The 15390-nt window shown below is 45.6% G+C and overlaps 1 protein-coding gene across 6 annotated transcripts in view; it reads left to right on the top strand.

The window, feature by feature from the left end:
- The window catches only part of EVL (Enah/Vasp-like), a 118271-nt gene that overhangs the window by 92580 nt on the left and 10301 nt on the right, over positions 1 to 15390 (top strand). For all 6 annotated transcript variants that reach the window (XM_039712745.1, XM_039712746.1, XM_039712743.1 and 3 more), the window contains exons 4-6: positions 7457 to 7520; positions 10564 to 10625; positions 14666 to 14895. In XM_039712745.1, the coding sequence (XP_039568679.1) occupies positions 7457 to 7520; positions 10564 to 10625; positions 14666 to 14895 (356 nt within the window). The remainder of the gene's footprint in view (positions 1 to 7456; positions 7521 to 10563; positions 10626 to 14665; positions 14896 to 15390) is intronic.

The raw sequence follows: 15390 nt of genomic DNA, 5'->3' as shown, positions 1-15390 counted from the left end.
ATAAACCATATCTTTAGACGGTGTGTTTTGATTTCCACTCTAAGCTTCTTTGGAACATCCAATGACTGAATGCCCTTGCAGTGGTGGGGGAGCTTCTCAGGAAGGCCTGTGCTCTTGATTTTAATGAGATTCTGATGGTATTTGGTGTTTTTCTTAAAGCTCCAGTACTGCCTAGAGGGAAAGATTATGAGATAATCTTCACCTTTATTGAAAGTTTCAATCCTGGATGTTCAGGAAAATAGGCTTGATGCACATTCTGAAGAACAATCAAGAAAAGGAGGGAACAGAAGTACTTGGGGCTTGTTTACTTGCTACTAGTAACTGTGGGGTTAATTTACTTTCTTTTATTTTTTTAAGATAATCTATGGTCCTGAATTTTATAGATTACTTTTTTACTTCTGGCACTGATTGATGACATCTTCCATCATCTTCCCTGAGCGTCTTTATAAAGCCACCAATATTGAAATTACACCCTTAGAAATTCAATGATGTCCTTCCTTTTTTCTTTTTTTCCCCCTTTTTGTAATGATAAAAAAGTAAAATTACTCTTCCTATACTTTTCTATGCACATAACATTTTTCTCAGAGCCAGAGGCAGCTCCCCTAACAAAAGCATTGGTCATCAATTAAGTTGGATGCCTGTGAATGGGATCCAACTTATCGTGAAACTGCCTGTGGAAACAAGGCTGCTTCTCTAAATGCATCAGAGCCCTGCGTCAGCCCTGCCAAGGAGGGAGGTGCTGGCAGTCCCCAGCTGGAGCTGCCTGGCAGGTGGCTGCCTTGCCCACCTCCATAGCAGCAATGCATAATCAAGCCGTTGCTGAATTAGTTCTCTTTTGCTCAGCACTCAGCTCAGTAAACAGAACCCCCCTGGGATGCTCAAGGTCCATTTTTTTCTGACCTCACAGAGGTTTCCTGCATTCACCTTGCCAGAATTTCTCTCTGGTTCTTGGAGAGGCAGCGCTGCACAGGTCAGCAGCACTGGGCTGATCCAGTTGGGTGTGTAGCCATCTCCTTCCCTTGGGCTGCCATCCCCAAGATCAGGTGCTCAAAACACTTCCTTGGGAAATGAGGAACCAAGGTTCAGCCACTTCCCCTGCCCAAGCAGAACTGCAGCTTTCCTTGCTCATCTTCCCCTGCTGCAAAAATCTCGTGCTATTCTAGATCAGTGTGTGTTTTGGGCTTCCTGTTAGAGCTGAGCTGCTGAGAGGAAAATAATTTCCAGTTCTTGCACAGTTCTTCGATTTTATGTTGATCAGTCACCAGATAAAATACAGGGAGTCCCATAGCAGAACACATGGGCTCCCGTCCCTGTTGCTTGCCCTAACTATGGGGATGCATTCCCACCACTGCAGGCTGCATTTTGGGGAGATGCTGACCCAAATGGCCATGGAGCCATCTCACTGTGGAAGGTTTCCTGTTTGCACAGTCACCTGTGTGTATTTTTAAATCTTGTTTAAAGCTGGTTGTGCTGTTTCTTATCTGAGAGGAAACCCAAGCTGTGCTGCTGAGCTGAGGCAGTGGTGCTGAGATAAATGCAGCCAAGCCATGTCCTTTACATATTTATTGTGACCCCTGCTGTCAGAGTGGAGCTGCTTGCAGCAGGAGCTGCTCTAGCACTGTCTCATCTGTATTGTGTGCAGGAGGAAAAAAAGAAGACACAAGCATGAAAAACTACCAAATGCTGTGCCAGTGCCATGATGAATGAACAGTGAGGATCAAACAAGTGCCATCATATTTTATGCAAAATAATGGAATTACCAGGTTTAGCATTTGAGTCAAAAGTTTCATATTGGTGTGCTCAGTAGCACTTCTGGTGAATTGAAGATTACTTCTTTCTAATAATCTTTTAGCACTGGATCTTTGCACAGTCTTTTTGTTTGGTAACTCCCCTCTGGCTCTCATGTCTTCCATCCTGCTCAGTGCACGTGCACAGCTGTGTGGTTCTGCATGTGGGGACCCTTGCAATTCCATCTGTTGATTTTTGCTAAAAAAAACACAGGAAGAAAAGGACTTTGCACAGCATAAGCACCTGTACATATGTCTTTGAAGAGGTGTGAACTAATGCAAGGGCAGGGCATTCCCATGTTAAATACAAGGCTTGTTTTTCCAGCTCTGTCGCTGTCCTTAAATCTTATCTGCATCAGAAAGTTTCAGCATTGAATGTTAAATCAGTTTTTAGTTCAAATTAACAGACTTCATACAGACCCCCTGTGCTCACACCCTTACTTCACTTTAAGCAGGGCCTGTTTCATGTTAGATTAAAGTAATCTCGAAGTAAAAGATAAAAGCAAAGCAGTTGCAATCTTGGGAATGGTGCTTTTAATAGCTTCTAAGACAGGAATTTCTAGAATTCAGCTGAGAGTTGGTACCTGATAGACACTGCTCCTTGTCCAGTGTGATATAAGGTAAACTCAGGTTATGTAAAGCGTTGCTGGGGATGATTTTAAGAAGATGTGTTTTACTTTGCTCTGCCACAGACTTACAGCACTGTTGGTCACCAAGGAACAAGGAAGAGAGGTTAGAGAAGGTTTTCTGGCACAGAGTTGGAAATACTCCTTTCCTGCACTCTACTTGCCTCAGGTCACACCAAATTTGGTCTGCATCAGAATAAGAATGCCTTAGGTGACCTTTTACATAATTTTGACTGTGTCAGTAGCAAATCTCACCTGTAGGTAAATTGATGCAACCAAATTTTATTTGCGCAGACACGGCCTGGGTGTAATCAAGTCACTTCTGCCTCATAGCTTAATTAAGGCTGATAAAGTTCTTTGCAGTTCTCAGAGGAGAAGTTTGGTCCATGTGTAAATGATGTTATAGAAGGTATTTAATGTACTCTGTTAAAATGCTGTTGAGGCGCCCAGCCTGTGAGTAACACTCTTTGAAACTCTATTTCAAGTTAATGTTTAACTGGAGTGAGACAAACTGCCTGAAAGCATTCTTTGTGACACTGTACTCCCTTCGTGGGGTGTGCTCCTCTCTCTGCTGTGGTGCTGCTGCTCATCAAACCAAACAAGGCAGGAGCAGGACCTGTGGGGTCCCAGCCCCCTGTCACAGGAGTGCCATTGTGAAAAATAGGTTAGAAACTGTTGTAAAGTAGTTGATAATAGTTAAGCATGTACTGATAGTTTGGTTATGGTAAAAGGGGTTAAAATGGTCGTTATAAGAAGTACGGTACTCAACACACCTAAGCAAAGTTCATCGCCCCAAGCGAAAGGAGCCAGCCTGGACAGAACTGTCCTGGGTCAGTCAAGCCTTAAACCTTCATACAAATGAAGGATCCAAAAAGAAACCAACCCAAAGGGACAAAAGACAGGCTAAAAAGGGGCGTCTGACCCACTGACAGAACTGTCCTGGGTCAGTCAAGCCTTAAACCTTCATAAAAATGAAGGATCCAAAAAGAAACCAATCCAAAGGGACAAAAGACAGGGTAAAAAGGGACGTCTGACCCACTGGACCCGTGCCGTTCCATCGGGGACATCGCTGCTGAGAAGACCCAGCACTGCAGCATCCTCGACGGGAGCGCTCCTGCTGGCCCGCGGGGCCCCTCGCTTTAGGCCTTTTTATAATAATAAATGCTGAAATCACTTTAGCGCCCGCAGCGTGCTCTGGTTTTTAACACCATGGTGGCCCCGTGGCTCTGCCCAGCTGCAGGGAGCCGTGATCCCGGTCCTCAGTCCTTCAGCTCGCCATGGAAAGTTAGGTCAGCCCGACCTGCCGTGTCATCAGCTCCGGCCGCACTCACTTGGGCCCGAGTGGAGACACCCTGCTTTATCTACGGGCTTTATCTAGGCTAATTAGATGAGCGCTTTGTCCAGGATAATTGTCTCTACTAATGAGTTTAAGGGAGTGTCAGCAGCACGGCCGGTCACCAGCGCTGCTGTCCCCACTGCAGTGTGGCTGTGCCAGGACACCTCCTGCCCGGGCAGTGCCCACCAGGCTGGGGCCCCCGGGGCAGGGCAGGTGTCGAAGTGCTGACAGAGGCTCTGCAGCAGCAGCGGGATTGCCCAACAGCGGCAAGGGAGCTAAAATTACAGGCAGGCTGTGAATGGGGAAGTGGCGGCCGGTGGGGACACAGAGCGCTTCCCGCTCTGCCCGAAGCGGGGACAGCAGCCAGGGATGTCACAGCCCCCAGGGATGTCACCTCAGTGTGGGGCTGGCCTGCTGGCAGTGGGGCAGCAGCACCGCCGGGAGCAAAGAGCTCCAGGTGCACAGGGGAAAGAGAAGGGGTCACGGTGAACCCAAAAAATACCCTGCCCCGCTGAGTCCCAGCGTGGGCACACCAGCCCAGGCTGTACCTGAACAGGGACGATGGGATTAGCATCAGTCAGAAATGCTTTCAACAAGTGATATGTTGGGGTTTTCTGACAGAAAGTGCCAATTTATTTGAAAGATATTGCTGTTGGAAATAAAAGTTTTGCAGAAAGTTGTAATCTGGAAAGATTTCTTCTGTTCTTGTCAGGATAAGCAGTTTATGTCACATTGTCAGAATATAAACAATGACAGATCAGACCTAATGGCTGAACCAGAGTCTCCCACAATCCAAGTATATGTTGGAATCATCAAACAATGAGGAAGAGCTGTGTGTCTCTCTGGCACCTCTTTTCCTCCCATAATCTGATGGGGGTTTGTGTGTGTTAATTTGTTTGTTTGTGGTTTTGGGGCTTTGTATTTTTTGCATGAAATCATCATGTTTTCATCATATGTAAAACAAAAATTTTCATTATCATGAATTGAAAGCTCATATATATTTCTAATTCAGCTCTGACTCTGGACCCTTTCCTTAGCCCACCGCTGTCACCACACTGGTCCATAAGCACCATGGAGGCTGTAGGAGATGCAAAAGCCCCAAGCGGGGGCTGCTTCCATTCTGTATAATGAATGAAAGTGTCTTAGTAGATTGGACCTGCAGTACTGAAGAAGCACAAAATACCGGTTGCTCAGAGAAATAAACGAGTTTGATACTTTTTTCTAAGGGTATGCAGTGAGTGCTGCTTGCACTTGTAGCCAAAGTAAAAGAGGGAAAAGAAACATTGCTTGAAGCTTGTCCAGCAGGAGAGAAAGGATGGCATTGTTACTGTGAGTCCGTGCCTTCCTGGCACGAGTGGAAGCTAGAGCATGGGTTTTCCTTCAGGGACAGCTTTGTTCTGGTTTTTGGCTGGCTCCAGACGTGGACATCTCTGCGCAGCAGTGCAGGAGCAGCCGCCGGCACATGGGAAGCTCCACACCCAGCACAAAGCAGTGCCCTGTGCCAGGAGTTCCCCCTGGCTGTCTGCAGGGCCAGCTGGGAAGGGCAGAGTGGCTGCTGGGGTGGTTGAGTAGGAGGAGAAAAAATAAACACGGAAAACATCTGTGTGCTCCCAAAATCTGCCTTCAGCTGAATCACAAGATGCTTCTATAAAAGCGTGGTTAATTATTGCAAAGCAACGAAGCGAGGAAACACAGACATTCGCAGAGTATCTCCTGCCTTAATTAGTTGCTAAAATTGTGGCTCCCAGCAGCTGTGAAGCTGCAAACGGGTCAGCAGCAAAACTCTTCTGGTCACTGTGCTGAGAAATGCTCTTCTCTGTGAGGCTGTTCCCAAAGGCTGGCAGGGTCAGAGGCAGCTCACAGCACACCTAGAGAAGCATCTTCGAATGAGGGTGGCATCACCAAGAGCACTCACTGTTCATGTCTGCTTCTGTCTGAGAAATACCGAAAAATGTGGAGGGGAATTAAGCCTAGAATTCCAATTGAACTGAAACCCCCTCAGCCTCACAGCTGTCTGCTGGACGTGCACGGCAGAGCATGCATGTACAGAATCGAGCATGAAATTAATCCCTGCCTTCCGTGCCCCTGAGCAGGCTGACAGCTGTCCCTGCCTGCCTCACGTGTGGTTTCCTTGCTACACCTTAAACTCCTTTCACGTGAGCTGCCTGCTGGGTGGTTCCCAAATATTTGCTAAGTTTTTCCCTGAGGCTCGCTTCCCAAAACAATCACCAGCTTCCCCACGTTCATCATTTCGTGTGATCTTTACTAAATGTGGCATTTCTGTCTGTAATAGTTTGCCAAAGACCTATGATAAACAGCACTATGTTGTCATGAGTCATTAAAGTGAACTGTCTTCATGTCCAATCATAGGATATTTTTAAATGTCAGAGCTTTTGGCTTAGTGGTTGTCACTGGCTTCATTTTTGGGAGACCCAAAATTAGAATACACAGGCCTGGTTTTCAGAAGGTTCTGTGTACCTTACTTCAAATGTTAGTCCTTAAACACATTTAAAAATATGCACGGATTCCTCAGGATCAGTCAATGCTCTGGAATTTCTAACTACAATGCATTTCTGCCATCTTTCCTGTTCTCATATTTTCTTAATTGGTTTTCAGATAGCATTCAGCCTGGCAGTAATACATAAAGAATACAGAGATAAATATGCTTAACTATTTGAGAGTGACATATTTAGGTTTGTAAGTGTTTAATTCTGATTTGCTCTTGTTGGATAACTTTTAAAAGCAGGATGTTTTACATTTGAAAATTAAAAAATAAGGTAGGCATAATGATTTCTTGCACATAACTGACATCCTTCTCAGTTTGTCAGTAAAATTGCTGTTGGATTTAATAGAAGTCTTATCTGTTTAATCACAGTTGAACCCCACCTCCTCAAATGAATGGAACAGTCCTTGTAATAAATGCAAGACCATTATTGTTACCAATAGTTATTTTTATTTTCAGAATAATTGTTTCTTTCTGAAAATGGCATGTAGTGTCAGTGTCCTTGATTAAAAGTCTGAGAACAGAGATTAAATGATCAATCAAGTGAGGAGACTTAAATGATCACATGCATAGTCAGCTTTTGTTGGTGGATGCCAGTGAAAGCTCAGCTTGATGTGGATCCCCCAGAAACAGAAGACCACAGCACTGTAAAAAGTCACCTCTGTAAAAGTCTTGTCTAATTTTGCATCTCTTTGCACCTTCCATCAGGCAGCTTTTGATGCCAGCTCAGCATCAGAGCAGCACAAGTTAGCACAATGTGTGCTCCCAGACTCAGCGAGGCAGTTGAATTTCTGTGCAAGCACAGAACAATACTTGAAGGATAGAGCTGAACCATGTCAAAGCTAAAAATGCATCCCAGTGCAATGGGCTGTCCTTCTGCAGGACAACTTTTGCAAAACTGCAGGCCTTCACATCACCAAGGGATTAGTGTAATCTACAGCAACCGTGGTGCCAAGTTTCTGGACAAATCTGCTCCCACATTTAGCCCCGGGATTCTCCCAGTGGCAATAAAAATGTACAGGAGTCAACGATTTGTCTAATATGAAGAAAAAGAGCAAAAAATAATAATGAAGCAAAGAGAAGACAATAAAGCTTGAGGTTTATCTGTCATAGTAAGGTGGAGGTACAATCTGAGTGGCACTGTTTTTTCAGTCAGACACATTTGCTTTCTTTCTTAATAGCATCTTCTCATTTTTTTCTGTAGGTCCAGCTGCCCAGCGCCAGATCCAGAATGGTCCATCTCCAGATGAGATGGAAGCACAGAGAAGGTGAGTGAATCAGCTGTGGCAGAGTTCTAGCTTGTAACTTGGATGAACATGCAGTCCTTGTTCACCAGTAAGCACTGTTCTTTTTGCTTATACATATTTTAAATTGGTTCTGAATGTTTTCTAATGATTGTTAATGATTCTGTAATGACTGTTAAAGGGTGAAGGTGAGCCAAAGTTCACACTCTAGGTAAACTCTGCTAGGTAGGTAGTCAGGAGTCTTCCTGCCTCCAAAAACTATAAAGAAAGTATAGGGAAACTAGTTTCCTGTACCTTTATGAATAGCTGAGAAGGACCTGAGATTTAGTAGGGATTTACCCATGACTGGGTCAGCAGTAATGATATTTCACCTGAGATTTACTTTGGTATAGCAGAGCTATCGCAAAGGTCAGAGAGCCCTTGCTCACGCAAGCTCACACAGCTTAACTGTGGTAGAATAAAAAAAATTATTTATTCTTTTTTTGTTTAGAGATGGTAAAAGCCCTTTGGGTAGGTATTATTTGACTGCTACAGGGCACATGGCCCTAGGAAAGCTCCTTTTGCTCTACTGGAGTAGAATAAGATATGCCAGTAGATGCAGTTAGATATTACTGCATCTGCACTAGAGGACTTTCAGCTTTAATTATGCTGATGCATTCTTTAAGCATAGAGCAGACCCAATTTTAAGCCTAGGGGTTTTTTTTAACATCTTGTAAGCAGGAAGGAAATTTAGTTATGGTATCTACCCTGCAAATTTGTCTGTTTAAAAGGTTTTTTAGAGATCTTTACACAAATGTTTAAAGAATATCTTTTTAAGTCAGAGTGTAATTTGTCCTCTCTTGTATTTTTCCCCTTGCATACTCCTTAAGTAGCCTTGTGCCAATCCCAGTCTTTATTTAGTTCAACTGGAATAAATTTGACTTCCTAAGACTTTAAGAACTTCTCCTTTTAGCATGTGTGGGAGGGTGCATTTGGCACACATAAACTGCTTCTGACCAAGGGCAGAAAGGGCTGGTGTGAACCCCAGTGACTTCAAGTGGCAGTGGCTAACCCCTCTTTTGGATTTTTGCACCCTGCACCTCAATCTGTTCTGCAGCAGCTCTAATGATTTGGGGATGTTTGACCCATATTTCTTTCCTGTTCTTTCTGACTGGAATTTTCCAGGTTGGTTCTCTAAATAAACCTAGAATTTCCCCCAGGTTTAATCAGGAAAATATATGTATCAAGTTGTCTTCATCATCAAATTTTGCTAATAAATGCTAAGCTAAGGTAGGGGACAGTATGCTCAGGAAATTCTTACTACATGTGTTAACAATTGAAATTTTAGCAGTGCAATTGATGCTGTTGCATCCATAACAATCAAGAAAGAGTTAAGGTATGTATTGAAGTAAAGATTTCTATTTATTTGGTCTAGAGTGTCATAGCTTAAATGACACCAGTTGAATCAACTATGACTTTCTCAAAAGTCATTCACCTTTGCACATACGATAATTTTCTCAGAAACCTGCAATATTCTAGAAATTGCATGGATTGCATGTTCTGAACATAAAACCACTTTAGGATTGATCCCTCCATAGCACAATCATGTATTTTCCTTTACCATATATTGAACTAGATGTGAAACACGGAAAATTTGTTTTGCAAATTAAAATATTCTTTATATTCCACATAATATAACTTTATTTTTATGGACTATTTTTTATTTTGGAAGCTTCTGTTGGTATATAAATAAGATAGAATTGCTCGGCATTGCAGACTCTGGAAAGTACAAGTAAAGATGTAACAGGGAGGTGTCTTAAAATACTGTGCAAGGAGTCAAAATAGAAATGTTGCTTAGAGTTGAGCTTGCTTTACTGTACAGGCCATGAAGTAAAGCTGTTGAGAAAAGAGAAAACAGCGCTGTGAAGACTGGTCTAAAGATAAATGAAATTAATTAGGGCCAATTCAACCTAGAAACTGTGGAGGAAAATAGTAATGAACTTTATTACCAAATGCTTCAGCAAGGTAAATTCAGAATTGTGTTTCAACATTGTTGAAATCTTTAGTCCATATCCATGCACTCGCCAAGAAGCCTGGCAAGCAGTCTGGTTTTTAGCTGTCAGGCTTTTCAGGAGGAGCCAGGTGAGGGTGGGTTTGTGGCAGGGGTCAGGGACATCCCTTCCCGCAGGAGCGGTCCAGCGTGCAAGAGCAGACTCTGCTGATGGGCCCTTGGAACTGCACATCCCTGCAGAGCTGTCCCCGGCCTCTCCCTGCCGGGCTCCAGGCGGGCACTGGCAGCTCCTGGGAAGGTGCCGGCAGAGCAGAGGGCAGAGCTGAGGTCGGGGCTTGCAGGGGCAGCACAGGGTGCTGGTGCTGCTGCAGCCACAGGGACAGCTGTGCTGGGCTGGCCAGTGCCAAAACGGGCTTGGATGTGCACCTGGACAACAGAGGCTTTGTGCAGTCAGCACCAAAACACAGATGAAGCTTTGCTCTATTTTCATTCTAATATGCTAATATTCTACAAGTGCTTTGGACTCCCTATCCATAAAAGGTTCTGGACTGTGTCATTTTGAATATTTCCTTCTCTGGAGATATTCAAAAGCTGTCTGGACATAATCCTGTGGATTGTATCCTTCAGAGGATCCTTCTTGAGCAGGGAGGTTCAATCAGATGGCCTCCAGTCCTCCCTTCCAGCCTTATCCAATATGTGATTCTGTGATTTTATGTGGGATGGCCTTTACTCTTTACTTGCAATGCTCACACACTGCAGGTTAACAGCATGCATGTTTACTGTGCTCTCCTGGGCATTGGGCACTGCCTGTTCCTTGTGCAGAGCCACTGAGGATCCATTTATCTTAAATGGATCAAGCAACCCCTGCAGTGTCCAGTGCATGCAGGGCTATGTCCTGGTTAAGCTTCCCAATGTGTGAACTGGCACTACTGCAGCCAGGGCAGTGAAATCAGACCCACCTCCATCTCACGGGATCAGCTCTCTCCCCAGACACACAGTGCTTCTCAGGGTACAAAGCTTTTACTCAAAATTATAAGGAATACCTAATGACCAAGGGTTTTTTCATTGCTGTTTTAGACAAGTGATGGAGCAACAGCAACAGCGCCAGGAATCTCTGGAAAGAAGAACCTCTACCACAGGCATGTATCAAATCAAGCAGATACAGTCTGCTCTCCCTGACTGTCTCCTCTTGCTGTTGTTGGGGTTTTTGGGGTGCTGTACAAAAGCTAGACTGCTAAAAGTGGTTATAGTTACAGTTACATTTTAAAGATTAGATTTTCAGTTAGAGACACACGTGTGTTTGGGCATGGTTGTGTTGTTTTGCAGGAGCTCAGGTCTGAGGCACGCAGGTGGAGCTAGGGACGTTTTGCACTTGGCAAAACTTGTACAGCTGAGGGGAATTTTAGGTGTACCAAGGGGTCCTGGCCATGCTTCTTGCACACCCCTGAGGAGAGCAGGAAGCACAGCCAGCACGAAAGTGACTCCAGGGGATGTCAGCACGAAGGGATTGATGTGCTGGATGTGCTCAGGAACTCCCCATTGCTCTGCTGCACAAAACAAACTACAGCACAGGGGAAGATACAGCTCTAGATGCTCTTCACTGGGGATTTTGTGATCATGAAGTCTTCTGTGAACTTAATGGAAAATATATATATATTTAATGAGCTTACAGAAATCTTCTATAGCATATTAAGTTGCACTAAACTGAGAGAAGAGATGACAGGAATAGTATATAGCTACGAAGTATGGCTTTGCCTCTTTGAAAGGAGGCAGAGCAAGCAAACCAAGATGGCCATCTTGTGTTTGGGCTTTGGATTTGGGCAAGTTTTTTCAGTTAATCTGGCCACATAAGGAAAATGTTTTTCCTCAGCTGTGAAACCTTTTGACTAGAAACCAGCTGAGACACACACATGTGCCTTTGGTGACAGAAAGAGCGGGACTCTTGTTTCAGCAGAGGTTAGTGTGCTGTTCTGTATAGGGAACTTAGCCAAAATCCTGCCTTGGCATCCACAAGGAATGGGATATGGCTCCTAGGGGCTGCTGGCTGTTCCCTCTCTGCATACAAGACGGCCACCTCTGTGTTCAGCATGTCCCTTGCACCTGTCCCTGGTGCAAAGGTGATGCTCGTGATCCTGACTCAGATTCACGTGGGGTTTGGAGGAGCCTCACTGGCACCAGAGCATGCAGCCTATCCCATGCTGCCAGGGTTCTGCTCTGCACACCCCTCCAGTTCTGCTGAGGGCTGGAAATCCCCAAGCTGGTGCCTGCACCATCTCCTCTTGGCTTTGTTTGAGTTTCTGTTTGCGTTTACTTCACGGTTCCTTTTCCTCCGTTCCACTTTGCCTTGGTTTCGTTCCTTCCTGCGTACCCACCTTATTCTTTTGTCTTTTCTGTTATTTTAGTTTCCACCCTTCAACCAAGCATATGCTCTCCCCCCTCTCATCCCCAGTCTCCTCCTCCTGCCTCTAGCAACTGCGGTGCTCCTGCCTCTGGTGTTGTGCTCCCCCCACTACCCCAAGCCAGCGCTGTCTCTTCAGCACCCGTTGTCCCTGAGCCCGCTGGTCCTTCCCCTTTGCTGGCCCATCAGAGAGCCAGAGAGTCCCCGCAGTTCCTGCACAGGCACTCGGCCTCTGAGCTGCCCACAGCCCCAGGTTCCTCCCCTCCACCCTGCCCAAATGGCAGGACTGTCATGCCAGGCATCAGGAGAACCTCGCTGTCTCCACCACCTCTCCATCCTTCCCACTTTCCCTCTCACCAGCCTCTCAGGGGTTCTTCTCTTTCTGGCTCTCCTCAGTCTTCTTCTCCCTCTGCCACAAATGCCCCATCTCTGCAGAGAGGTGACGTCCTGCAGCCACGTGGTCCCACCATCCTGCCCGTGATTCCTGTCCCACCTGACAGGGTCAAGGCACCCACAGATAAAGCAGGGTGGGAGACCTCAGCAAACGTACCCCTGAACGGCCACCCTGAAGAACAAATTGCTTTAGGAACCCAGGTGAAAAGTGTGGATGGGTCCTTCTTTCCACACCTAGGAGCTGCACCCTGCTCCCCGCTGCCCACCATCGCCAGCCCCCCCAGCTCCTCTGGCCAGGCTGCCTCCCCATCCTCCCATTTGTCACCTTGTCCTGCACAGCAGTGGTGCCAGCCCATGTCACACTGTCTTCCATTGCCTCCCCCTCACGCTGCTGTGTCTGAGGTGGCTATGCCCAGGAGGACCCCTCCTTACATGACATCATCAGCCATTGCCCACTTGAGTAAGTACTGATTTTGAATGAGTTGTGACCTGTGTAAAGCCTCAGCTGTCACCTGGTCGAAAAGCCTGGTTGGCACTGCCCCTGACCAGTAGAAAACGGGCTGAGAGACCCAAGGCTACTGAGCTACTGCTGCTCTATGTGATTTCTGAAACTGGGATGGAAAAATATCAAAATCACTCCGGTCTGGTCCAGGAACCAGGCAAAAAGTAACAATTACAGAACCAGGACCCCGTAGCTGGGTTGTTGCAATGCATATTCCTACTGTATTATCCAGACCAAGATTTTTGTCATTCAGCAGAGTCAAATTGTTTCAAAGACCTTCATATAGAACCTGTTTTCAGCTGGTCCAAAGATAGCAGATGGGCTCTTCTGAAGCAGGAGGCCAGGTCTGTGGTAGGTTTCTTGTCTGTGTAGGAATACTGGTAGAGGTTGTGATTTTTACTCTTTTTGTTAAGTGGTATTTCTGTTACCAGTGAAACACAGAACATGGATTTTGTTTAAGATACCCAGAATTCCCTGCAGTTGTGCAATTTATTTAATTCAAGAACTTTGTTCCTGGTATTCACTGAGTGTATAGTTATGGGCTTGTCACTCTAACTATTCCAGCAAACCTTCCTCATTGGAGGCAGATCAAGGGCTTGGGTCTGGCCACTTTGTATATGGTCTTGATTTCTCATGCCTATCTAAAATAAAGCCTGTGGAGTGAGAACAATTTGCAAGCAGTGCCTATTTGCAATTCAGAGCATATGTTTTGTGACTTGGATCTATTCAGGTTTATAACCACATATAATGCTAAAGTGGTGTGCCTGGAAAAGGAAGAAAACTAAGACATTTCCTTTTACTTTCTGATAAAAGTATTACTGTAACCACTGGAGGCTCAGTCCTTCAGCTGATGTAAGTCCTTGAAATCCACTTAGTTCAATACAGTTATTTTAAACTCACATCACTCCATTATTTTGACTCAGTTCAATTTTTGCCTGAGGCTGCCCTCTAATTAGGTGGGTGTAGTTTTGCAATTACAATTAAATGTACCCACAATGAATTACTAACTATTATGTTCATGAACGAAAGAGGGCTTGAAATGTTTAAAGTATTTCTAATAGCAGCTATGGTTCATTTCAAGAATGGAATTGGGAGTGTAAAATAATGGCAGAAGTAACCACAGAAATCAGGCAATATTATAAGAAAACCTAGATAAGGAGAAAAACAACCTGTTAATGTTAAATATGGTTTCCAAATATTTCTCAGTCAAATCCCACCTGTCTTTCAAAGTAACACTTACTGAACAACTGAAGCTGTGAATACATACCAAGAGCAGCCTGTTCTGACAGTGTACACGGGGAAATACCCTTGGGAGGGTGTATTTTTTCAGCTGACCTGTTACAGACAGGTGAAACTCTGCAATGGAGTTAGCACCATCAGCCCTTCCAACGGGCTGAGAGGAGCTTTGCAGAAGCTCGGGGTACTTGGAGCTGGAGTCTGCCCTGGTTATTCTGCAAAACTGGCTGAGGCCACACACCTTCTGCATGACAGAAAGGAGGATGTGGCACTGTAGCCCACAATTCCCCTGAAAAACTGATGTCAGCCAAAATCTGTGGAGTTTATTATCTCCATATAGAAAGCTGTGGGAGAAGCAGGAGAATATGCCACTTATGAACTGGGAAGCGTTTATGTTCTGACGCAGAATGAAACACTAGCCCAGCCAGAGAGAAGAGGAGGGAGAAGACTGTCAGTGACAGGGTCTCTCAGGAGGACACAACTGTAGCTGGCTGACCATTGGTACAAGCACTTCTTCACGTGCATGGTGCTCCCTTGCATCAGCCACTTGTCCTGGAGTCAGGCCGTGGCGTTGGGAGTGGGAACCTGACTTTGTCTGTGGGCTGGAGGACATCGTGCTTCACATCTAACTCCTGTTCTCTGCATTTCAGGCCCAGCACTTCCACCTGGCCACCCCAGTGGTGCTGCTGTGATCCCTGCTTCATCTGGGGGGCCCCCACCTCCGCCACCCCCCCCAGTCCCTCCACCTCCCATGGGAGCGGCTCCCCCGCCGCCGCCCCCGCTGCCGGCTGGCGCGGGCCAGGGGGCTGGCGCCGAAGATGGGTCAGTGTCAGGGCTCGCAGCAGCTCTGGCTGGTGCCAAACTAAGGAGAGTCCAGCGGGTAAGGAGGTGGCACTGGGACTCCCCCGTGGGCTCTTTGCTGCAGGCAAAGCCTGGCACAGCTTGGTGCGATGGTCTGCAAACCCAGAGCGAAACATGGTGAAACGTGCCTCAGCTGAACATTGGGCGAACCTTTAAATGCGATTTTGTGGTGCAAATAAAGCTGAGCAGGAAATGTTGGGTAGAGTTTATTCTCTTCAGAACATGAGTTAGCAAATGGCTGTGACTTCTCACATTGCCAGGATTTCACTACTTCCACATAGTCCACCATTGTACTATGCATTAGTGTATTCACCTGTTTTCAGTGGTTAAAACTACACTATACTTACAGAAAAAAACAGTGTCGACTGTTTAGCTCTGGTCAGTAGCTGCCCACTTAGGTAAGGGTTGCTTAACCATGCATAAAAATAATTATGAACAAGCAACGCTGTGGGTTTTTAATCATTTGCCTGTATATTTGTGTCACCCAGATCTGCCATGGTTATAATAATATTCC

Source organism: Passer montanus, unplaced genomic scaffold, assembly GCF_014805655.1.
Source record: "Passer montanus isolate IOZ18808 unplaced genomic scaffold, ASM1480565v1 scaffold27, whole genome shotgun sequence".
NCBI classification, from domain to species: Eukaryota; Metazoa; Chordata; class Aves; order Passeriformes; family Passeridae; genus Passer; species Passer montanus.
Note: the sequence above shows the minus strand (reverse complement) of the source record. Positions and strands in the feature narration are given on the sequence as shown.